At 48.5% G+C, this 23,994-nt stretch overlaps 2 protein-coding genes across 5 annotated transcripts in view; one reads left to right on the top strand and one right to left on the bottom strand.

Moving 5' to 3' along the window:
- ZFP1 (ZFP1 zinc finger protein) overlaps positions 1-17,862 on the bottom strand; it is a 40,685-nt gene extending 22,823 nt beyond the window's left edge. For 2 of the 4 annotated variants that reach the window (XM_082712283.1, XM_082712280.1), the window contains exons 1-3: positions 17,815-17,862; positions 17,380-17,515; positions 8,492-8,558 (exon numbers count right to left, since the gene is read on the bottom strand). The gene's annotated coding sequence lies outside the window, so the exon portion shown is untranslated. Of the gene's footprint in view, positions 1-2,660; positions 2,943-8,491; positions 8,559-17,379; positions 17,516-17,814 lie in introns of those variants that run through there. The other 2 variants (XM_082712281.1, XM_082712282.1) reach the window with 2 other exon arrangements.
- LDHD (lactate dehydrogenase D) lies at positions 16,720-21,238 on the top strand. The gene is made up of 11 exons (XM_082712276.1): positions 16,720-16,857; positions 17,580-17,692; positions 17,889-18,030; positions 18,199-18,340; positions 18,481-18,640; positions 18,880-19,079; positions 19,162-19,290; positions 19,372-19,499; positions 20,070-20,160; positions 20,247-20,358; positions 20,441-21,238. The coding sequence occupies exons 1-11, from the start codon at positions 16,780-16,782 to the stop codon at positions 20,604-20,606; spliced, it is 1,461 nt and encodes a 486-aa protein (XP_082568402.1). The 5' UTR covers positions 16,720-16,779; the 3' UTR covers positions 20,607-21,238.
- The last annotated feature ends 2,756 nt before the right edge of the window (positions 21,239-23,994 follow it).

The raw sequence follows: 23,994 nt of genomic DNA on the forward strand, positions 1-23,994 counted from the left end.
TATGAAAAAGATATGCTTTATAAACACTAATCAAAAGAAAGCTAGAGTGATTATATTAATATCAAATGAAGTAGGCTTCAAAATAATATTACCAGAGAGTGGTATTATAGATATCACCTGATCAATAGATGTGATAGATAACACCTGATCATTGTGTCAAATGACCAGAAGACCTAACAATCCTAAATATATTGTACCTACCAACTTCAAAATACATGAAGCAAAAACTGACAGAACTGAAAGAAAAAACAGATGAATCCATAATTATAGTTGGAGACATCAATACTCTTTTCTCAGTGACTGAATTGGTTGACAGAAAACCAGTAGGATACAGAAGAACTAAACCATATTATAAACCACCCTGACCCATTTCATATTTATAGAAGACTCTACCACCAACAGCACAATAGTCATTAAAATACATATTAAAAATTCCTAAGATAGGTCACATACTTGGTCAGAAAACAAACCTCAAGTTTTGGGTTGTTTTTTTTTTTTAAGATTTTATTTATTTATTTGGGAGAGAGACAGTGAGAGAGCACATGAAGAGGGGAGAAGGTCAGAGAGAGCAGCAGACTCCCCGTGGAGCCGGGGGCCCTATGTGGGACTCGATCCCAGGACTCTGGGATCACGACCCGAGCTGAAGGCAGTTGCCCAACCAACTGAGCCACCCAGGCACCCAACAAACCTCAAATTTTAAAGAACTGAAATTTGTAACAAAGTATATTCCTTGACAGAATTAAACTAAAAATCAATTAATGGAAAGAGATCTGGAAATTCCTTCCTTCCAAATATTTGGAAGTTAAACAGAATTCTAAATAACCAAGGGGTGAAAAGTCACAAGGAAAAGTTTAAAAAATCAAAGAACTAAATGGAAATGAAAGCACAACATAACAAAATTTGAGGGACATAGCTGAAGTAGTAATACAGCATTAAACTATTTACTATATTAACTGTTAAGTATAAACACTGCATTAGGGACACCTGTGTGGCTCAGTCAAGCCTCTGCCCTCGCCTCCACTCATAATCCTGGGGTCCTAGAATAGAGTCCTGCATTGGGCTCCTTGCTCAGCAAAGAGACTGCTTCTCCCTCTGCCTGCCGTTCTCCCTACTTATGCTCTCTCTCTGACAAATATAATCCTAAAAAATTTTAAAAATTAAAAAAAAAAACATTGCATTACACTATTTGTATCAGAAAAGAAGAAAGTTTTTCATCAATGATCGCAGCTTCCACCTTAAGAAATCAGAAAAGGAAATTAAACCCAAAGCAAACATAAGAAAGGAAATAATAAAGGTAAGCATAGAAATTTAAAAAAAAAAAAAAAACAGAAAAAAACAAATTCAATAAAACCAAAAAGCTGGTTATTTGAAAACATCAATAATATTGAAAAACCTCTAGGTAAACTGGCCAAAAGTGAAAAAAAAAAAAAAAAAGGACACCAATTTCCAAGATAAAAATGACGGAGCAGACACTACTACAGATGCTACAGATATTAAAGCTATTATTAATAATAAAAATAACCGTTAGCTACCACAATAAAGGAGGCAAAAACAAAAAGGGGTGAAGTCCCAAGATACAAAATAAGAACAGTGGAAAATATGAACAAAAGCAAGAGAAAACATATGAAATAATGGAAAAATGATTACATCTTCAATAAAATACTACATAAGAATAAAGCTGAAAAAACGACAAACTGTAATTATCAAGCGCCCTGACGGGGACAAAACAAAACAGGACTTGAACACTGGGAAGGCCTACAGTAAGACCCAGTATCATAAAGGAGTCCATTCCTCCTCATTAAATGCAGCCATTAATTGGATAATAAAATACGGGCAGATTTAAAAAAAAATACAACTGATTCTAAAGTACAGTGGGAAGCATAAGTCAACCTGCATAATCTCAAAGTGGTCAAGGTTTCTGGACGTCATACAAGGGAACAGCAGTAAATTCTACAACAGAGAAATTCAAAACGCCTGCATGGCACAACTATCAGTGAGCGAAATCAAAAGGCAAATGGAAAAAACACGTGCCATTTACACAAGGTACTGGCTGGCTGTATGATCTCGGGTCTTCCGCCCATCTGAGCCTCCCTTTTCCCTCCGGTTGCAACTGAGACACTAGCGGCGTCGCAGACCAGGTGTAAGGATCAGGGGAAGATTGGGCTGAAAAGGTTTTTCCTGAGAGGTCAGAGCTCTTATTAGGAACCCCGTGTGCCTCAGGTAACTTGCCGGGGCTTTCATTCCTCCCTGCACCTGGCGAGGCTCCTGCCCGCTGCACGCGCCTTCCCGGCGCCGCCAGGTGTGTCCGGCCCCGCCCCCAGCCTCGCCCCGCGCCCCCGGGGCCTGGTCACGCGCGCACCCGCGCGGCAAGAGACACTTGCGGCCGGTCGGCGGCGCTTCTTTTGACAAAGGGAGGAAGGCAAGCCCTCGCCGCCGCACCCCCAGCCTCCGTCTCCGCCCCCGCACGTCCGGCCAGGCGAGTCCCGCCAGCCCCGCGCCGAGAACAACGCCAGGCGGCCCCCGACGCCGCCCCGAGGGTCGTCGCCGCCTTCGAGTCGCGGAAGTTTGGGCTCCCACCCCGCGCGGACAGGAGCCCATCCCTCAACTCCTTCCCCTCAGCCCCCAGGCCTTGCAGAGCTGCGTGGGAACCACCTTCATACCTGGAGGGGCACAGCCTCCACTTGTGGCTCAGTGCCTAGCCGGGTTAGGGAGCGAGTCAGCGAAGACGCGCGGAGACCGGGGCCCTGTCAACCCACTCGCGGCAGGAGGTGGGGGAAGGGCAGCCACCGGCGCGCTCGCAGCATTGCACATGCGCAGATGCAAGGGCTGCTGGCCGTCCCAGGGTCCTCTGAGGGGTGGTTCATCAAATTCCGGGACTACATTTCCCATAAGTCTTTGGGCGTGCCGCTGTAGGGACTCCTAAGGAAGGTTTCTAGTTTGGCGGGTGGTTTGAGCCCGACGGAGTTAATCCCTGGCGGAGGCGATAATCCCCCGTCTGAACTGTTCATTTCCCGCAGAAAGGGTTATGAATTACAACCACCACCTCCCCAAAAATATAAAAACCTGGCTTTCAAAGATTACATAGGTAATCTATGGTAACTAATTAGAAAATATGTATAAAATAAATATCTATAATTTTTCAAAGATAGCCGTGTGTAACATTAAATTCATACCTTCGTGATTTTTAAAAAATAAAATTGGCCAGGGGTGCCTAGCTGGCTCAGTCCATGAAGCATGCAACTTTTTTTTTTTAATATTTTATTTTTATTTATTTGACAGACAGAGATCACAAGTAGGCAGAGAGGCAGGCAGAGACAGAGGGGGAAGCAGGCTCCCTGCTGAGCAGAGAGCCCGATGGGGGGCTCAATCCCAGGACCCTGAGATCATGACCTGAGCTGGAAGCAGAGGCTTAACCCACTGAGCCACCCAGGCGCCCCGAGCATGCAACTCTTGATCTCGGGGTTATGGGTTCAATACCCACGTTGGGTGCAGAGATTACTTAAAAATGAAATCTTTTTTTAATTTTAAGCAAAAAAATAAAAAAGAAAAAAAATTGGCCATAAAGATATCACAGGCTGCAACTAGCTTCTTCTGTCTTTATTCTTTAGGGCAGATTTATGTGCACAGCAAAATTTGAGGAGAATGTACAGAGAATTTCTGCACACCACTTGCCCCTGAACCTGCATAGTCTCCTCCACTATCAACATCCCCTAACGACAGTGGTAAATTTGTTATAATGAAATGTCCATTGACACAGTTTCACTCTTCATGTTGTTTACTTTAGGATACACTCTTCATGTACATTCTATAGATTTTGATATGTATATATAAAGTATTATACATAATGACATCTATCCCCCACTATAATATCATATGGAATAGTTTTTCATCCACTGTGTTCCTTCTAATCATTCCTTCCTCCTTCTCCCTGAACCCCTGGAAAACACTGATATTTACATGTGCATGGTTTAGTATAGTTGGAATCATATAGAATGTAGCCTTTTCAGATTAGCTTCTTGCACTTAGAAATATGCATTAGAAGTTCCTATATATCTTTTCATGGCTTGGTAGTTCATTTTTTTAAAGTTTTGTTTTGTCTTGTTTTGTTTTAAGCCACCCAGGTGTCCCAAGTTGCTTCCAAGTTTTGAAAATTACGAATAAAGCTGCTATAAACATTCATGTGCAGAGGGTTGTGTGGAAATAAAATAACTTATTTGGGCAAGCACTAAGGAGTATAATTGCTAGCTCATATGGGAGGAGTTTGTTTCATTTTTTAAGAAACTGTCAAAGTGTCTTTCAAAGTGGCTGTGCCATTTTGCATGCCCACCAGCAGTGAATGAGAATTCACTTTGCTCCACATCCTTGTCAGCATTTGGTATTGTCACTGTTGTGGATTTTGGCCATTCTAATAGGTGTGTAGTGGTAACAACTAGCTTTTAATTAAAACAATATATGATTTCAAAAAGGTACTTGTACATCAATATTCATAGTGGCAGTATTCACAATAGGCAAACAGTAGGAAGAACCCAAGTGCCCACCAACAAAAGAATGGATAAATCAACATGGTATATATGTATGATGCAATATCATTCAGCCAAAAAAAGAATGAAGTTCTGACCCATGGTGCAACATGGCTGAACACTGAAGATATGCTAAGTGACTTAAGCCAATATTGTGTAATTCCACTTACAGGAAGTATCTAGACTAAGTAAATTCATAGAGAAAGTAGAATAGAGATTACCAAGGCCTAGAGGAAGGGAGGCATGGGGACAATGTGTGGGATGATGAAAAAAAAAAAAAAGTTCTTAAAAGAGATAGTGATGGGGTGCTTGGGTGGCTGCCAGTTGAGTGCCAGACTCAGGATTTCCACTCAGGTTATGATCTCCAGGTTGTGCTTGGTGGCACAGAGCCTGCTTGAACTTCTCTCTCTCTCTCCCTCTGCCCTGCCAGCCCTGCTCCCACTCTCTCTCTCAAAAAATAAATAATCTTAAAAAAAGAGAGAGAATGCTGGTGGCTATACAACATTGTGAGTATGTTTAATGCCACTGAATTGTATGCTTAGAATGTTTAAAATGGTAAATTTCATGTTATGTATATTTTATTTTTTAAAGATTTTATTTATTTATTTGACAGAGATCACAAGTAGGCAGAGAGACAGCCAGAGAGAGAAAGAGAGAGAGAGGGAGGAGGAAGCAGGCTCCCCGCTGAGCAGAGAGCCTGAGGCAGGGCTCACCCAGGTGCCCCATGTTATGTACATTTTATCAGAATTTTAAAAAATAAACTGGATGGGGAGCCTGGGTGGCTCAGTGTGTTAAAGCCTCTGCCTTTGGCTCAGGTCATGATCCCAGGGACCTGAAATCGAGCCCCACATCGGGCTCTCTGCTCAGCGGGGAGCCTGCTTCCTCCTCTCTCTCTGCCTGCTTCTCTGCCTATTTGTGATCTCTGTCAAATAAATAAATAAAATCTTTAAAATAAAATAAAAACACAGACTAATAGCTAATAGATATAAACACGTATTACACAAAATAATAAAAAATCTTTTGGGTGTATTTTGAAAAGACTACAGGAATATATACAAAAAGGGAAGAACCCATCCCCCATATGCACACACAAAATAATTTCTCCTATGCCTTATGCTTAACAACACAGAATACTGTGTAGTGTGGACTGTTTCTGAAGAACTTGAAAAATTCAAAACCACATTATTTTCTGTTAATTTCCTCAGGAATAAAGGACAAGTGTAGAGAATGTTTTTTGGAAAACACATTGCATTTTTATTTGTGCCTTTTTTAAAAAAAAGATTTTATTTATTTGTCAGAGAGAGAGAGAGCATGCACAAGCAGGCTTCCTGCTGAGCAAGGAGCCGGTTGCGGGCTCCATCCCAGGACCCCTGGAGTTATGACCTCAGCTGGAAGCAACTATTCAACTGCTCAGCCGAGGAAGGCTGAGGTGTTGCCACATTGCATATCAATGAATTTTGTACTGTTATATTAAAATCCACTGGGGGCCCCTGGGTGGCTCAGTTGGTTAAACGTCTGCCTTCAGTTCAGGTAGTGATCCGGGGGTCCTGGGACCAAGCCCTGCGTTGGGCTTCCTGCTCAGTGGGGAGTCTGCTCCTCCCCTTCTCTCTGACCCTACCCCCCACCACATGTGCTTTCTCTCTCTCAAATAAATAAATAAGTTATTTATTTTTGAAAGATTTTATTGTTTTATTTGAGAGAGAGAGAAAACGAGCATTTGAAAAATAACTGGCTCACTGAGTCATGAAGATCTTTCAAGTGTTAATAGATTTCATTACATAGTGCCAAAGGACAGCAATAATATCACCACTGGTCTCATCAGAAAAGCTTTAAGTATTTGGAAGCAGATACAAGTCTTTGCCAAAACTCTGATCTTCACTTGAAAGCTCATTTTATCATTGGGCAACAAATATAGTCAGTTGTTTTCCTTGAAGTGACAGCTCACTTCATTCATTTCTGAGAAAATATCTGCCAAACACTCAGGCTTCGTTTGACTGTCAGCCAATGCAGTAAAAAAGGTGTTCCATGAGAAAAGCAGCCCGTTCAGCTCAGCACTCAAAGGACTGCAGGAGTGATTTTCCTGGAGACAATCATCCGGCCCCTGCCTGGGACAGAATACTTGTGCGTTCTTCTTGTTTCATAAGATTATTAAAAACACACATTCGGGGCACCTGGGTGGCTCAGTTGTTAAGTGCCTGCCTTTCGCTCAGGTCGTGGTTTCCAGGGTCCTGGGACTAAGCCTCACGTGGGGCTCCTTGCTCCGCAGGGAGTCTGCTTCTCCCTCTCCCTCTGCCTGCCGTTCCCCCTGCTTGTGCTCTCTCAAATAAATGAATAAAATCTTAAAAACAAATACAAGAACAAGACATGCTCGGAAGGTTGAGACTTAATACAATTAATAATGTTTACTGCTCCATTAAGATCATTCTTAAGTAAACCAAGCATTCCTTCTCTAGAATTACGTGAGAGCACAGAATGCAATGAGGGCTAGTTCAGTGGGTTGCCACTCTCTTCAATCCTGCGGTGGCCCCAGGAAAGCCCCCCTCTCCTCCAACTGCTTTTGCAATAAAGTAATGTCTAAGTATCATTATCAAAATAATCTTGACCTCCTGGATTTCTGAGAGTATCCTGGGAACCCCAGGAGTCTACAGACTACATTAACAGCACAATCTTTATGTGCCATTATCACACCTAAAAAAATTAACATTGTTTCCTTAGTGGTATTCAAATATCCCGTTGCTGTTCATATTTCCAAATTCTTTTTTTTATTTAAGATTTTATGTATCTATTTGAGAGAGTGAGAGAGAGCCCACAAGCAGCGGGGAGGGGCAGAGGGAGAGAGAGGCAGATTCCCGCTGAGCAGGGAACCCCCTCCAGAACTCCATCCCAGGACCCTGGGATCATGATCTGAGCAGAAGCCTGATGTTTAACCAACGGAGCCATCCAGGTGCTCTCATATTTCCCAATTCTTTTTAAAAACATCATATATTTCTTTAAGTTTTTATAACTCAAGATCCAAATGACTCCATATCATAGGTTCTCCATCCATATCTTTTCTTTCTTTGCCGTTTATATGTTGAAAACACAGTGTTGTTTCTCCTGAAGAATTTCCTCATTTGGATTTTCCTGATCATGTTAAATTTTAATTAACAACTTTCTGTTCCTTTATCTGGACTCCAAACCTGAGAAAGTCAATGTTTAGGAAGAATTTTTGGCCACATATTAATAGCAATTCCCTACTCCTTGCCAGGTCTAAAAATGATTCTTTTTCTAAGATAGTTAGTGACGGGGCACCTGGGTGGCTCTGTCGTTAAGCATCTGCCTTCAGCTTAGGTCATGATCTTAGGGTCCTGGCGTTGAACCCCATGTGGGCTCTCTACTCAGCCAGAAGCCTGCTTCTTCCTCTGCCTCTGCTGCTGCTTGTGTTCCCTCTCTCACTGTCTCTCTCTGTCAAATAAATAAATAAAATCTTTTAAAAATAAAAAAAAAAGATAGTGACAGGGTCGGGTTTTTCCACCAGGTGTCTTTATTTTCTACCCCTTGATTCAGCATTCCTGCAATCAAGGTTTATCAGGCACCCGTGAAGACACAGCTGTGAGCCACACGCAAAGCTCCCTCCCCTTGTGAGCTTACATTCCTGTTGGAGAACAGGCAATAAACAAAAAGCAAAATATACAGCGAGTCAGGTGGCATTCACCACTAAGGAGGACCTATCGGGAGTGCTGTGGTGGGGTGCATTTTGGAACAGAGTGGTTAGGGAAGGCTTTACTGAGCAGGTGAGGGTTGAGCCAAGACTCTGCAATCAGGTATGAGGCTCCGTAATCATAATTCCAAGACTCTATCAGCAGACCCCTAGTGGGAGATGCCCTTGGTTATTCCCAGTGTCTGACAACCACTCCATCTGGTTTCCATTCCTCCCAGCAAGCCAACCAGCTTCCCCCTTTCACACCTGAGATGATGGAAGGGAAAAATACCTGATCACAGCTTCTCCTTCCTCGTCTGGGGGCTCTGAGAAATGGCCTTCAATCTCTTTTTCGCTCCCTGCAAAATTACAAAGTAGGAAGCTCACAAAAAATTCTCCCAAATCCGAGCAAAGTAAACACCTCATGCTTTTGTTCCTTCATTTTTAAACGTAAATTAAACATAAATGGAACAGCTTGAACCTTGCAAAATCCAGCTATCTTACTGAGCATCTGACAAGTCTATCTTTCTCCCTGGTAAGTGAATGATTCTCACATGGCCAATGGCTTAGAAAGGTTTTATCCAAGGATTCCCTGGGGATACAGGGACTGTTTCATTTCTCTCTGTCTTTCCAGTACTATGCTTGGGATAGATGAGTAATGAAAAAGATGGGGCGCCTGGGTGGCTCAGTGGGTTAAGCCTCTGCCTTCGGCTCAGGATCCTGGGATCGAGCCCCACATCAGGCTCTCTGCTCAGTGGGGAACCTGCTTCCCCCTCTCTTTCTGCCTGCCTCTCTGCCTACCTGTGATCTCTTTCTCTCTGTCAAATAAATAAACAAAATCTTAAAAAAAAAAAAAAATGACAGGAGCAGGAACTTAGGATGCTTGAAATGCAGCCACGACCAAGATCATCCAATTTTGTAGTCCTGTCGACCTGAGGGTACCAGGTGCTGCCTGTGCAGGCTGCCTCTTGCCTCCGGGGGTGGCTACCAGCACCACCCAACATTTTATTGTCACCAGAGGGGAACAAGAGGTACCCATGCCAGAGGAGGGAGCTGCCCCCTTAGCTTGTTTCTCCTGCTGGCCAGCTCTTGGCTCTACAAAAAAGTCATCCTCAGGGATGCCTGTGTGGTTCAGTCATTAAAAATCTGCCTTCGGCTCAGATCATGGTCCCAGGGTCCTGGGATTGAGCCCCCCTGCTCAGCAGGAAGCCTGCTTCTCCCACTCCCTATGCTTGTGTTCCCACTCTCACTGTGTCTCTCTCTGTCAAACAGATAAATAAAATCTTAAAAAAAAAAGTAATCATCATTCTGTGTTATATGCAACTGATGAATTTTTGAACTCTGCATGGGAAACTAATGATGTACCAGATGTTGGCTGATCGAATTTAAATTAAAAAAACAAAAACAGGGCGCCTGGGTTGGCTCAGTGGGTTAAGCCTCTGCCTTCGGCTCAGGTCATGATCTCAGGGTCCTGGGATCGAGTCCCGCATTGGGCTCTCTGCTCGGCAGGGAGCCTGCTTCCCTCTCTCTCTCTCTCTGCCTGCCTCTCCATCTACTTGTGATTTCTTTCTGTCAAATAAATAAATAAAATCTATAAAAAAAAACAAAAACAAAAACAAAAAACCCAAAACCAGAATGAAGAATAGTTTGTAAAGTGAAAAAACAAAATCATAGTCATTTTGAATAAGTTTCAGTACTGGATGCATTATTTTTGTAGAGGATTTAGAAATAATTTCATATGGGTCAGAAAGACATAGGGAGGGGTGCCTGGGTGGTTCAGTTGGTTTAAGTTTGTGCCTTTGGCTCTGGTCATGATCTCAGGGTCCTGGGATGAGGCTCCACAATGGGGGGGGGGTCCCTGCTCAGTGGGGAGCCTGCTTCTTCCTCTCCCTCCACCATTCATGCTCCTATTCTCTCACTACTCCCTCTCTCAAATAAATAAATCTTTAAAAAAAAATGACATGGGTTTTAGAACTATTGGGCCAAGTATTATTACAAAAGTAACCAGTTGAATCAAAGAGTCCCATTTTTCATGAGTGGATCCAGAAACAGAACGGATTGTGGGGTCTCTTTGGTCCAAATACTTTTTTACAAATGGAAAAACTAAAGCTCGGACTTCCTGGCCTCCAGAACTATGAGAAACACATGTTGTTAATGGTTTCAGCAGTTCTAGTGGCTTAAGGGATAGGCCCTTCTTGGCTGTGACTGTTTCTCTGACTTTCCTTGTTTTTGATGATGTTGACAGTTTTAAGTTCTAGTTAGTTTTGAGTTCTAGTCAGAACTTTTGTAGGATGTTTGGCATTTGTTTGGTGTTTTTCCTCCTGATTAGACAGGAGTTATGGGTTCTGGGGAGGAAAGATAAAGGACCATTTTCATCATATCATGTCACGGGCACTGTATCAATGTCCTAGGGCTGTCATAACCAAGTACCACAAACTGGCTTAAAGCAACATAAATTTGTTCTTTCCTGGTTCTGGAGCCTGGAGGTCTGAAATCAAGTTGGCAAGGCCACCACATCTGAAAACCACAGAAAAATCCTTCTTTGCTTCTCTGTAGCTTCCAGTGGTTTCCCTAGCTTCCTTGGCTCTTGCTGTAGCATGCCGGCCCCTGCCTCCTTTGTCACACGATATTCTCAGCTCTTGTCCCTATGTCTCTTCTCCTCTTCTTACAAAGAGACAAGTCATATTGAATTAAAGGCCAACCCTACTCCAGAATTACCCCATCTTTTTTTTTTTTTTAATTTTATTTATTTATTTGACAGATCACAAGTACGCAGAGAGGCAAGCAGAGAGAGAGACAGGAAAGCGAGTTCTCTACTGAGCAGAGAGCTGATGCGGGGCTCGATCCCAGGACCCCAAGATCATGACTGGAGCCAAAAGCAGAGGCTTAACTCACTGAGCCACCCAGGCACCCCAGAATCACCCCATCTTAACTAATTACATCTGCAATGACCCAATTTCCAAATAGAGTCAAATTCTGAGGTCTTGGGAAGGACATGAATTTTGGGAGGATACACTTGAACCCATGCTATCAACATGATTTATGACTGTTGGTGTTGACCTTGGCCACATAGTGTTTGTTAGAGCTCCCCACTGCAAAGTGACTCTTTTCTTTTCCCCTCTCCATACTTTATTCTTGGCAAGGAAGTCACTATGAACAGTCCACATTTTTGGAGTGGGAAGTTATGCTCTCTATCTCTAGGATTGAGTACCTACATAACTTATTTGGAATTCTTCTGCATGGGGAGCTTGTCTCTTCTCCCCATTTATTAATTTATTCAATCAATCCAGCATATATGTATGGTTGTATCAGAACTGTTAATTTGTACCTCTGTGGTACTGACTAGGTACATGGGCAGTTCCTTTTGCCTTTAGTCTTATACACTCCATTCCCAAAGTTCCTTGGGTCAGCACTACTTTCCCATACCTCCTTCAGTGAGTTTGCTTCATACATTTAGAAAGCTATAGTTAGATCCTCTTGTCACAGCCTGCATTCTTTGCTGGGATCTTCCAACCCCCTAAATGATTTTTATTTTTTTAATTCGTTTGCAGTAAGGTTCACTCTTGGTGTTGTAAAGTTCTGTAGGTTTTGAACATTGCGTAAGGTCATGTACCCACCATTACCAAGTCATACAGAATAGTTCTACCACCCTAAAAATCCCCTGTAGTTCATGTATTCCTCCCTTGCAACTCTAGTCCCTGGAAACCACTGGTCTTTTTACTGCCTGCCTAGTTTTATCTTTTCCAGAATGTCACATGGTTGGAATTACATAGCATGTGGCTTTTTTCAGACTGATTTCTTTTACTTGGCACGATGCATTTAAGATTCCTCCATGTCTTTTTGTGACTTTTAGGAGCTAAGTATTCTCTTGTTTTAATGCACTATGGTCAGCTTACCCATTCACCTTTGGAATGGACATCTTGGAGATTTGGAGTTTATGGAGATTTTGAATAAAGCTGCTGTAAACATTCACGTGCAGACTTCTGTGGAGACATATGTTTTAACTCAATTGGATAAGTACTTAGGAGCATGATCGCTAGATCATATGGTAAGACTATGGCATTTCTTTGTAAGAAGCTGTCAAACTATCTTCCAAAGTGACTGTACCATTTTGCATTCCCACCAGCAGTGAATGAGACTTCCTGTTGCTCTGTGTCCTTGTCAGCATTTGATGTCAAGTTTTTTTTTTTTTTATTTTCATCATTCTAATGGGTGCATAGTGATGTCTTGTTTTAACTTGTAATTCTGTGATGACAGGTGATGTTGAGCATCTTTTCATATGCTTATTTTCCACCTGTATGTTTTCTTTGGTGAAGTGCTCAGATCTTTTGCACATGTTTTTTGTTTTCTTATTGTTCAGTTTAGAAGCACATCTAACAAGCAAATCTCAAGTTTAAAATACTATTCTCCACTAAAAGGAGCCAGAAGTCCTTGGAAAAGTGGTTGGTTTCTGGTGTGAGAAGGGGTTAGACAAGATGAGCCCGGAGCATCTTATAGTACTAGAAAGTAAGGCAGTGCTTAAAAATAGCTGTGGGTGTCTAAAGGGCAGAGAAATCCATATGACAGAGGTCTCCAGTGGCCAAAGCCAGAACTGACTGAGCAACAAAATAATAACAGTATTAGATTATAAACTGTGGAATAAAATAAGTATTCATCAGTCCATATTGGTAATATATAAATAATTGAGTAGGTAAATAAATAAATGAGGCAGAAGGATGGCTCTTCCTTAGAGAATAATTCTAATCAACTGAGGGAATAAGAGAAGTAGAAAATCACCATCAGAACACACAATACCACAATAACAATGACTGCAGGCAAGATCCACCAGTAGAAGCTAAGACTGGTGGATGAAAGTGAGATGAAACAGGATATTGGTACAGTCTTCAAGTATCTACCCCAAATGTTTGCTAATTAAAAAGAGAAAAATGTTATTTCGCAGTGCAGAAACCCCACAGACATGACCTAAACCAAGTGTTCAAAGTAAACGTCACTGCTAATAAGACATACTGACATCTGAAACTGCTGATATGATATATTGAGAAGGGCATCACCCTTCTGTGGCATCCTTTCCAGAAACACATGACCTCAATATACTCATGAGAAAACAACAGACAATCCAAACTGAAGAACATTCAATAAAGTAACTGACAAGTACCCCTCAAGATGTCAAGGTCAGAAAGACAAGAAAAGACTAAGGAATTGCAACAGATTGTAGGAGACAAAGGAGACAAGACAACTAATGGCAGAATGAGATGATGGATTAGATCCTGGACCAAACAACTCCTATCCCCACCCCCCAAAAAGAGGACTTTATTGGAAGAGCTGGTGAAATCAAATATGCACCAATTCTCTAACTATATTGATGAATATTTTACTTGTTTTTAGTTTTGACAGCTGTCCTATGGTTATATATAATGTAAACACTAGTGAAAACCAAGTTAAGGATATATAGGAACTCCCTGTACTAATTTTGCAATTTTTCTCGAAGTCTAAAATTATTTCAGAATAAAAAGTTGAAAGTCATTTTGATACTCCCCTTTTATCTGTTAGTTATATGAAAATCTCTTCCTCTTCTGGCACTGCAGTGGAGTGGATGTATCTCCAAGCTGCTGTCTTAGTTGTACCTCCCAAAGGCCATTCCACCACTGTTCTAGAAGGTCAATGGCCTCTGAACTGAACAAAAAATAAGTGGGTTTTTTGGCTTTAGGTGATGTTATGTGGTATACTGTGGTGGTGGATCAAATATTCTGTGAACCTCCAGACAGTAGGGTTGGCTGAGTCCCTGGAGGCAGGAGAGGCAATTCCAGACGCATAACATATGTTGTGTTGATCTCAGCCCACATAAATTGCTCCCCTTTCAGAGTGGAAGCAGTCCATTGTAACTGACTTGTGACCAAATGACTGGTTGGTCTCCTTGAGGAATGGTACTATGTGGGGGATTCAATGCGGCAGTAGGTGAATGCCCAGCAGTGGCAATAGCCAGATCAGCCTTAGTGAGTGGTTTCCACGCTGGCAGATCCATTATTAGCCTCCATGCTACCATTGTGCCAGCACTGGAGTGGTCTTTGACACTGATATCATTGGCCAATGATAACTGGCAGAATCAATCATATTATCTGCTTCGTTTGGTCTCTTCCGTGTCAGATACTGGCTGGTGGGCGTTAACGTGTGATACCTGTGCTACAGAGATCCCACTTTGTGCTTACTCCTAGAGCTCCATCTACATGCCTCTTCTCCAAACCTCTTGGACCCTGATTTTCCAATCTTTCTCCTTCATAGGACCTTGACCACATAGTCAAGCCATTCGCCATTGCCCAGGAGCCTATACTTATTCTTCTATGGGGCCATTTTTCTTTTTACAAAAGGGGATGAACAGGTGCGTGACCTGGAGCTCTGCCAACTGGAGGGACTTCCTTTACCCCTAAGTGGAGCCCTAGTGTAGCAACAGTCTGTTGGCTCACACCCTCATACTGAGCCTACCCATTCATGAACCGAGCTTGAACTTTTCCTTCTTCTATCAGCGGGTCATCAAAGTTCCCCTTATGGCCATAAAGGTGTGAGCTGAAGAAAAGGTGCTGGCCAGGTGATGGTGGGTGACCTGGGGATCCAAGCCGTCTACCTGTGCAGCTTAGTTTGCCTTCTGGCCCTGGTTGTGCCCAATTTTACCTATTACTCTTTTGTCTAATGATGGGTTGTTTTGGACCCACCTGCCTTTATGAATTGGTGAGTCTGATAGAATACAGCCCTTGGGGATGCCTGGGTGGCTGAGTCAGTTAAGCTTCTGCCTTCAGCTGAGGTCACAATCCCAGGGTCCTGGGACTGAGTCCCACATTGGGCTCCCTCCCTTGCCTGCTGTCCTCTCTCTCTCTCTGACAAATGAATGGATGGAATCTTAAAAACAAACAAACAAACAAACAAACAAACCAAAAACAAACACAGCCCATGATGCCCAGCTCCGGCCAGGTAGCCACTTGATGTGCTCACACTCACCAGCATAACCAGGACCTGGTAACAGGCCAGGGGGCACTTTTTTGAATGGTGTATATAGTCTCTGTTGCAAATGTCATGACCCTGCTTCCAAACCTTAGGGATCTGCATTGCAGGTCTTCTTTTAGGGTTTGCCACAATCTCTCCCTGGCATCTCTCCTCAAACAACAGATACCTCCAGTACCATTAGCTACCTGTGGCTAATGGAAGCACAGGTACCGAATATTTCCAAAATTTAAGAGGAAGTTGTACTACACAGCGCCACACCTTGATCTAACAATTTACAAGAAATACAGGGACCGGAGCACCTGGGTGGCTCAGTGGGTTAAGCCGCTGCCTTCAGCTCAGGTCATGATCTCAGGGTCCTGGGATCGAGCCATCGGGCTCTCTGCTCAGCAGGGAGCCTGCTTCCCTCTCTCTCTCTCTCTCTGCCTGCCTCTCTGCCTACTTGTGATCTCTGTCTGTCAAATAAATAAATAAAATCTTAAAAAAAAAAAAAAAAGAAAGAAATACAGGGACCAGAGGAAGATATCAAACAATACCACATGGATGCAACCATCCACAAATAGAAGGTAGAAAATTCTGCACAACAAGAGACCCAGTTTCTTTAATAAATGGCACGGAAAAAAAGGTATGGGGGGAGGGAAATTGCTAGAGAAGAAAACAGATTTATGAGACATGTTAACCAAATGCGTTTTGTGGACTTTCACAGGATCTTGATTTGAACTAGCCAACGGTAAGAGACGTTTTTTTAAACAAGCCAGTTAAGCAACACACCGGGAGTGGCAATGTGAATTCATTCAAATGTGGCTGGGGAGAAGGACCCAAGTAGGAGTTTGTATTCGTGATTCAATTAAGAAAAACAAAGCTGGGAATAGCTTTATCTTAGTAATGTTAGCAACATGCGTCTCCAAATTTGCTGTGGAAGGAAAAGGGAGCTTGAAAGAGCTTCAGGAGTGGCAGCCACATCACTGCAGGATGGTTCTGAAATCCACCCAGCAGAACAGTGGAGATGAAAGGACACCCTCCTTTCCCTTCACTTAGCTGGTGAACTAGAGGAGTGCCTACTTAGATCTCCCCTCTTCCAGGGAGACTTCTGGGCTTGCCTCACTGCCCTACTCACTCCCCACCTCCGCCTCCGTGCACTTCCCTCCTCAGAGTCCTGAGACTTGCAGGGTAAGAGAGACAAAGAGTGTGTGCCAAGGCCCTGAGCTGGACTGGAGCTCAGGGGATACAGGAACCCAAAGGGAAACTGGAACTCAGATGCCAAAGAGGAGACTGGAAAAAAGTGGGTAGATGTCAAGGAGAGCAGGGACCATAGGGACCTTTAAGTCCATGGCAAGGATGCTGCCTTTATTTTAAAGACCAAGGGAAGCCACCACAGAGCCTTAAGCCAGAGAGGGGCCGCTAGCCTGTTTCCCTTTGTGTTAGGTAACCCTCACCTCTTTGGGAGTAATGACACACCAAGGGCTGGCAGGGCCACCTTAAGGCCGTGCCACCTTAAGCGGCCACCCCTCCTCCCCCCAGCACAGCCATTGGGCTGGGGCAGCAACCTGGCCACCTTGCACACGCCCCTTGGGCTGCTGCCCCACAATGGCCAGTTTGCTCCGGGCTGCTGCGAACCCCCGGGGGCTGTTCCCCTGGAGGGGCTACTGCTCCAGGGGGACGAAGGTAGGTGGGGGACGGGGAAGCCCGCTGGAGGGTGGGGGGCCAGATGCCAAGCTTCCACCAGGCTCTGTGTGCTGCATCAGCACCCTATGACCTTGAGCGGAGGATCACTGGGCTCGCTCTGTGCCAAGCGTGGGTGTTGAGTGAGATGGGCTGAGGTCCCCACAGCTGCCACAAATGAGGCTGGTGGGTGTAAAATCGAAAATGTATGGACTCCAGAACGCTCTCTTTGGGGCTCCCAAATGTATAGACACATTTTGAAACAATGCCTAGGGGGTAAGGATGGTTGGGGGGAGGCACCTCAGTGACTTCAGGATGGGGCTTTCCCTTCCCATTCTTCTTTTATCCCTCTCAGTTTCCTAGTGTGCCTGGGGCAGTGGTAGAGGAAGGGCAGAGATAAGTAAATCTTCCAAGCCACTAGGGCAGAACTAGCTACGTTATGGAACCCTGTAGGGTTCCTTTCTGTAGAGTGAAACTGGCTGTATTTTGACCCCGGTGCTGTTTTTTCCCAACTGAAACACTGACCTTGATGGTTCTGTTTAGAAAGGGGCCTTCTTGTAGAGTGGGTTTACTTCCTGTGGGTCCACCAGCCAGGCCTAGATGTGCTGGTCCTCCAATTGGTGTCAGTGGGGTGCTGGCAGCCCCACCTCCACTCCTGGACCTGGCTCAGGGGGACGGGGGTGGGGGGCTCTGAGCGACTCTGGCGGTGTGTTTCTTCTTTGCAGGGGGAGCTCAGCAAAGACTTTGTGGAGGCTCTGAAGGCAGTTGTGGGGAGCCCTCATGTGTCCACTACTGCTGCTGACCGAGAGCAGCACGGGCACGATGAGTCCATGCACAGGTGTGGGGGCCCCTCTCCCATCAGAGTCTTGGGCTGTCTTCTCCCCCAACCCTATCGTTTTTTGGGGGGAGGGCTGCATTCTCTGCCTCTCCTCCCCACCATCCCTTTCCCACCCATGATACCTTGGGGCTCCTCCGACATGAGCAGCACCCAGGGTACACCGTGCCGGCAGAAACTGCTGATGGTCTGGTTCCAGGTGCCGACCTCCAGGCGCTGTGGTGTGGCCCCAGAATGTGGAACAGGTCAGCCAGCTGGCCGCCCTGTGCTACAGCCAAGGAGTGCCCATCGTCCCATTTGGCACGGGCACAGGGCTTGAGGGTGGAGTCTGTGCCATGCAGGTAGCCCCCCCCCCCCCCCCCCCCCGTGGCTGCCTCCTCCCCACCCTAACCTGCCCTCCGGGGCTCCTGACCTCTGGGCAGCTCAGCCTGGAGAGGAGGTCCTATGGGAGGTGGCCTGGCCCCGGGAGGACGCAGGTCCGTCAGCTCCTTGGCATCCCTTCCCACCAGGGCGGCGTCTGCATCAACCTGACACGCATGGACCAAATCCTGAGGGTAAACCCACAGGACTTCTCTGTGGTGGTGGAGCCCGGCGTCACCCGCAAAACGCTCAACACCTACCTGCGGGACAGTGGCCTCTGGTTTCCTGTGGGTAGGCTGGAGCTCGAGGCCCTTCCCCGGTGCCCTGAGGGCTCCCAGGGGGGCAGGGCTGTTTCCGGGCGCAAGGGGAGCCCTCGGTCCCCGGGTACGTACGTACCCCTGGCCGCCTTCTGCCTGTACTCTGCCCTGCAGACCCGGGCGCGGACGCCTCCCTCGGGGGCATGGTGGCCACCGCGGCCTCCGGCACCAACGCTGTGCGGTATGGCACGATGCGGGACAACGTGCTGAACCTGGAGGTGGTGCTGCCCGGGGGCCGGCTGCTTCACACCGCGGGCCTGGGCCGGCACTTCCGGTGAGCCCCTCCCCCTCCCGGAAATGGGATTGGGGGGCCAGGCCCCTGAGAGCTCTGAGCTTCCAGTCACGCACACCCTCCAACGTTCTTCACCTGTCTTGATGGCAGGCTGGGCCGACTCCCCTCCTGGCAGGAGCCTGGGGGACGGTGCTGGGCCTCCAGCTCAGGCTTGTGGCCAGAAAGCCACCACCTACCTCCTGGCCGGGCACTCACCTGCCTTATCTGTCCCCTGGGTCCAGGAAGAGTGCAGCAGGCTACAACCTCACAGGGCTCTTCGTGGGCTCTGAGGGGACACTGGGACTCATCACGGCTGCCACCCTGCGCCTGCACCCTGCCCCTGAGGCCACGGTGGCCGCCACCTGCGCATTTCCCAGTGTCCAGGCTGCTGTGGATGCCACCGTTCACATCCTCCAGGCTGCAGTGCCCGTGGCCCGCATTGGTGAGCTGGGGGCTGGGCCGTCTAGGTGGGCTTCCTGGAAGAGGCCTCGGCCTCACCTCACCTGCCCTCTCCTTGGCCCCAGAGTTTCTGGATGAAGTCATGATGGACGCCTGCAACAGGCACAGCCAGCTGAACTCCTTCGTGGCACCCACACTCTTCCTTGAGTTCCACGGGTCTGAGCGGGCACTGGCCGAGCAGATAGAGCGGGCAGGTGTGCTGGGCTCCTATGGGGTGGCGGGCTCAGGCTGGCCCCCGAGTGAGGCCCCGTGTGAACCTCCCCCCGCCCTTGCAGAGGAGATCACCCAGCACAACGGAGCCTCCCACTTCTCCTGGGCCAAGGGGGCCCAGGAGCGCAGCCGGCTCTGGGCGGCACGGCACAACGCCTGGTACGCTGCTCTGGCCCTGCGGCCGGGCTGCAAGGTGAGTTGGGCTGGGGTGCAGGTAGCAGCCACTGCCCACCATCCTGCTGTCCCAAGCAGGAGGCTGAGACCCACTGTGGGCAGCCTGGCCCCTACCCAGCTGCTTCTCAGACACTGTCTAGCGGAGAAGTAGTTGTCTGCCAAAGCCTCAGGAGGGAGCCCCGGCCTGGGCACAGGGACAGCGCAGGTGCTCTTAGGGTCCGTGCACGCGGAGGGCAGGCTGGCTGGAGAGAGGATGAAGCAGAAGGGGTCGGCCAAATGGAAGAGGAGACTGGGCTCCAGGCAGCATGTGTGAAGGCGTGGCCGCCTGGGCCCCTCCATGTATGCCCTGCATGTGGCCCGGCAGGGAGCAAGGTGAGAGCTGGCAAAGCCTCTGGGCAAGGCAGGGCACTCACTCTGGCCATGTGTCTGGTCGCCCGGGGCAAATAGGCCTAGAAAAAAGCAGCTAGTTTTGTGGGGGGGTGAGGTCAAGGCTCCTTTGACCTGTTCTTAACCTTGGCCACAAGGACCTCTTACCTCCAGGCAGGCAGGAGGTGAGGGGGGACAACCTCACAAACCTGCCCCCACCCAGGGCTATTCCACCGACGTGTGTGTGCCCATCTCCCGGCTGCCGGAGATCCTGGTGCAGACCAAGGAGGACCTGAAGGCGTCAGGACTCACAGGTCCGCATGCCCACTGCCGGAGCACCATGTGGGAGGGAAGGGGGAGGCCTGGACTGGGGCAGCAGGTCTATCCTCTGGGCCCGCAGGATGCATTGTTGGACATGTGGGCGATGGCAATTTCCATTGCATTCTGCTGGTGGACCCAGAGGACACCGAGGAGCTCCGCAGGGTCAGGGACTTTGGAAAACAGCTGGGCAGGTAAGAGAAAACCCCTTGGCTGGCGGGGGGGTGGGGTGGGGGGAAGGAGTACCCTGCTGAGGATCTCTTCGCTGCCTCCCAGGCGGGCACTGGCACTCCACGGGACGTGTACTGGGGAACATGGCATTGGTCTGGGCAAGCGGCAGCTGCTACAGGAGGAGGTGGGCGTCGTGGGCATGGAGATCATGCGGCAGCTGAAGGCCATGCTGGATCCCCGAGGCCTCATGAACCCAGGCAAGGTGCTGTGAGGGTCTCCAAGTACTTGGCCTACAAGCCCCCAGACAGTGGAACCTCCTGTTCTGGAACCTTCCTTCTTGTCACAAAACAGTTCTGTCTTGGCCCAGATCTGCAGGTATCCTTGCTTGCCTTCCCCTTGGTCCAGCCCTCCCTGCTGCTGAGGGCTGGGGGCAAGGCCTCAGGGACTTAGCTCCCTCAGCCCTACTCTACCTGTCTGGTGTGGTGACAGGAATAGGCCTTTCCTGGTGTAGGTGTCCTTGGGCCCCTGAAATAAACCAGAACCCCATTTGCAGCAGTTTGGAGATAAGCAGACAGTACCTGTGAATGGCCTCCTGTGCCTGTCCTCACCACCTCCTTCGGGTTCTCTAACCTTTGTCCTTGTCCCTCGTCCCTCCTCCCCTGTCTGTCCTCTGACTTATCGCAGCCTGGGAGGGAGGGAATGGTGCTTAGGCTATAGAAAGTCACTTTCAGGGATGAAAGTCCCTGTCGCAACTGCTGCTCATGAGAACAGAGAGCCTGAGGATTTGCCCATGGCTGACGCCCCTCACAACCGGCCTGGACTGGGCCCGAGAACATTCTGAACATGTTCTTCAAATGGCTGCTGCCAATCAATGGAAAAGGAAGTGAAATTTTTGTCCTCGTATTATACTTCTCCATGGTGTGATGTATTTTACTACTAGCTTTTCCCCATTGAAGTCAGGATCTGCCCTCGCTCCCCTGGGCCTGCCCATGCCTTAGGATCCCTGACCAGACCACTTGGCCCTCAAACTTATCAGTTGTTCCCAAGCCCACAAGAGGGCGCCCAACACCACAGCATCTGTGCTGGGCAGCGGCACCCAGGACTCCCCTCTGTCCAGGGCCTGTAACTCTGCCTTGGGTCCCCTCCCTACTTCCCCAAGGTTGAGATGGGGTTGGCTTGGTGTCCTGGAAGTCGGTCTCTAAACTCCGGCCCAGGAGCCTATCCTGCGGGCCCATTTCCTTTGGCCCCTAAGCAAAGGTGCTAGCTCAGCAAAGCGGGAAGGCCAGCGGGACCCTCCCATCTCACCTCACTCCCAGGAACCTGTTGGAACTCCTTCCCTGCCTCCACCTCTTGGGTCCCTCCCTGCCTCTCCCATCAGCTGTCCAGGCCCTGGACAGAGGCAGCCTTCTGGGACTTCTCAGCCCAACTTGGTCCTTGGAAGCCACTTGAACACTGGGGACTGAGCCCAGTTTGCTCCTCTGGGACGTCTCCACCCCCAGGCTACAAGCAGTAGCTCAGCCAAGGGGTGATGTGGGGGCAAGCCTCACCGGCTCTCCCCAAGCGACCAGCTCCAGGCACCATCTAAGCAGCGCACAGCTCACTGGCCCCACCCCCACCCCAACTTGGCTGCCTCGCCCCCAGCTCAGGGGGAAGGTCTGCAATGGAGGTGTCTCCCCTTACTGGGCACGGCTCTTCTTAGATGAGCTGGAAGAACAAGCTCACTGTTCGCTGAAATACCAGCCCCTGAAGATTCAACTGACTATTTCTGCCTAATTTGTTTTGTGTGTGTACTTTCTGGGGAACCATCTGGAATTGAGTTACACATTTCCTGACACCATTTACCTATAGAATTTAACATCTACCGCCTAAGCATAAGGACCTTCTCCTAGGAAACTCAACACTGTTAAACGGCTGCTAGCTGAACGGTCTTAGTGAGCTGCTTCTGCCCAGGAAGCTCCCCAAGGTGTGCAAGGCCCTTAGCCACCTCCCAGTTCCAGCTGGTTTCCTCCCCTCCTGGAAGGACAGAGCTTGGGAGAGCTGCCTGGATGGAGCATGAATGACAGCGCAGCTCTCCCTGGGAAGCCTGGACCAGCCCGGTCCACCCTGCCCTCGGAGCCGGCAATCTGGGTAGATTCTGAGAACACTGCAGCCGGCAGAGGGCTGCCGTGCGCTGGGTGGGAGTGCAAGGCGCTGGGGGTGGGGACAGGGACTGGCCCCAGGAGCCTGGAATAGAGCCCAGTGTGGGCTGCAGCCTGCCCTACCGGGTCACGACCACTTGGCTTACCCAGGGACCTGCCAAGGCCCCCGGGCCAAAGCCGCCAAGGTGGTCACAGAGGCCTCTGCCTGCAGGCCCAGGGGTCAGGCAAGGAGATCTCCAGGGCCAGCTTTGCTAGAGGAATTAAATTTAGAACAGGGAGACACAGTTGCCAGGCAGAAGCAGGAGGTGCTGTGAATAGAACAGTGCTCTTTGCGGGGACGGATCTACGAGGGAACCTGCTCTGCATGTGCCAGAGGCTTCCGGGAGGATTGTTTGCCCCTCATGGTGACCTGAGTTGTGCGGCTCTGTCCCCACTCAAATGCGATCCAACCTGGGGTTCAGGTTCAGAAGGGCCACGTTGTCCCCCCAAGATCATTCTGCCCAACAGAGGAGCCCACCTACAGACAGTTTAGAGCTCATGCTCTTGCTACCCTGGAAAGGGTTGGACCCGGGGGGCAGGGAGGATTGGGGGTTCCCCACCCCAGGTGGGTCTGACGCTAAGGCCCAGGCTCAGACCTGCAAATTCTTTAGCATTTCTCTGAACACTCTGAGTGTGCCTGTGCCTCGGTTCACATCCGCCCCGGCCTGCGGTGCCCTTGCACAGAGTAGGTGCTTCGGGAAGCACTTGACGTTGGAGGACTGCAGAGCCAGGGCCTGAGGAAGGCAGAGCACTCTCCAGGCAACAGCACTGGAGAGGCCCCAGGAGGGGTGTGAGCACAGAAGCTTGGAGGCATCTCCCTCCAGAGCCTTCCTTCACAGGCTCTGCAGGAGGCCCTGGAATGCCGCTCCAGCAGCCTGTCTGGCACAGGGACAGAGGCCAGGCATGAGCCGCTACCCCCTGCTCCGAGCTTCCCGCCCAGCTTGAGGTGTGCCAACTCCTGTGAGCCCGGAGTGGCTGGTTCCAGTTCAAGGGCTCTGAGCTGGCTCAGCCCCAAAGCAGGGCCTCCTTCTCGGCCTCAATGAAGCATGCCCATGAGTCAGCACCGAGATGCAGACTGAGCAACAGGCGAGGCAGGACGGACGTGGGATGGGGAACTGAGGATGAAGGCGGGGACTGGGCCGATACCTGAGTCTGCATCCTTGCAGCCTCCACCGGCTGCAGGATCTTTTTGCCCCCGCAGATCTTTCCTGAAGAGTTCTGTCATAACCACTCCGCAGGTGATGGCAGACGGACTCCATGATGCTTGGGAGGGTCAAAACCCCCGAAGGACTCAGGTATGACCTGCCAGGTTCCCTCTGCCCAGGCATGACTGCTCTGAGGACCACTCCACACTCCTGTAGTGCCAAGTAGCAGCCTGGAGGAAGGCTAGGGAGGTAGGTGAGGGAGTGGGGGACAGGCCTTCAACCTCCAATTCTTGAATGTGTAACAATACCTCATTAAAATAAAGTCACACAGTGCACC

Source organism: Mustela nivalis, assembly GCF_964662115.1.
Source record: "Mustela nivalis genome assembly, chromosome: 18".
NCBI lineage: Eukaryota > Metazoa > Chordata > Mammalia > Carnivora > Mustelidae > Mustela > Mustela nivalis.

Bases quoted from the DNA above. Each gene is read 5' to 3' on its own strand.
- LDHD (XM_082712276.1), top strand. From the start codon at position 16,780: ATGGCCAGTTTGCTCCGGGCTGCTGCGAACCCCCGGGGGCTGTTCCCC. The intron at 17,693-17,888 runs GTGTGGGGGCCC...GTCTGGTTCCAG, and splicing joins CACGATGAGTCCATGCACAG to GTGCCGACCTCCAGGCGCTG. The intron at 20,161-20,246 runs GTCCGCATGCCC...CTGGGCCCGCAG, and splicing joins GAAGGCGTCAGGACTCACAG to GATGCATTGTTGGACATGTG.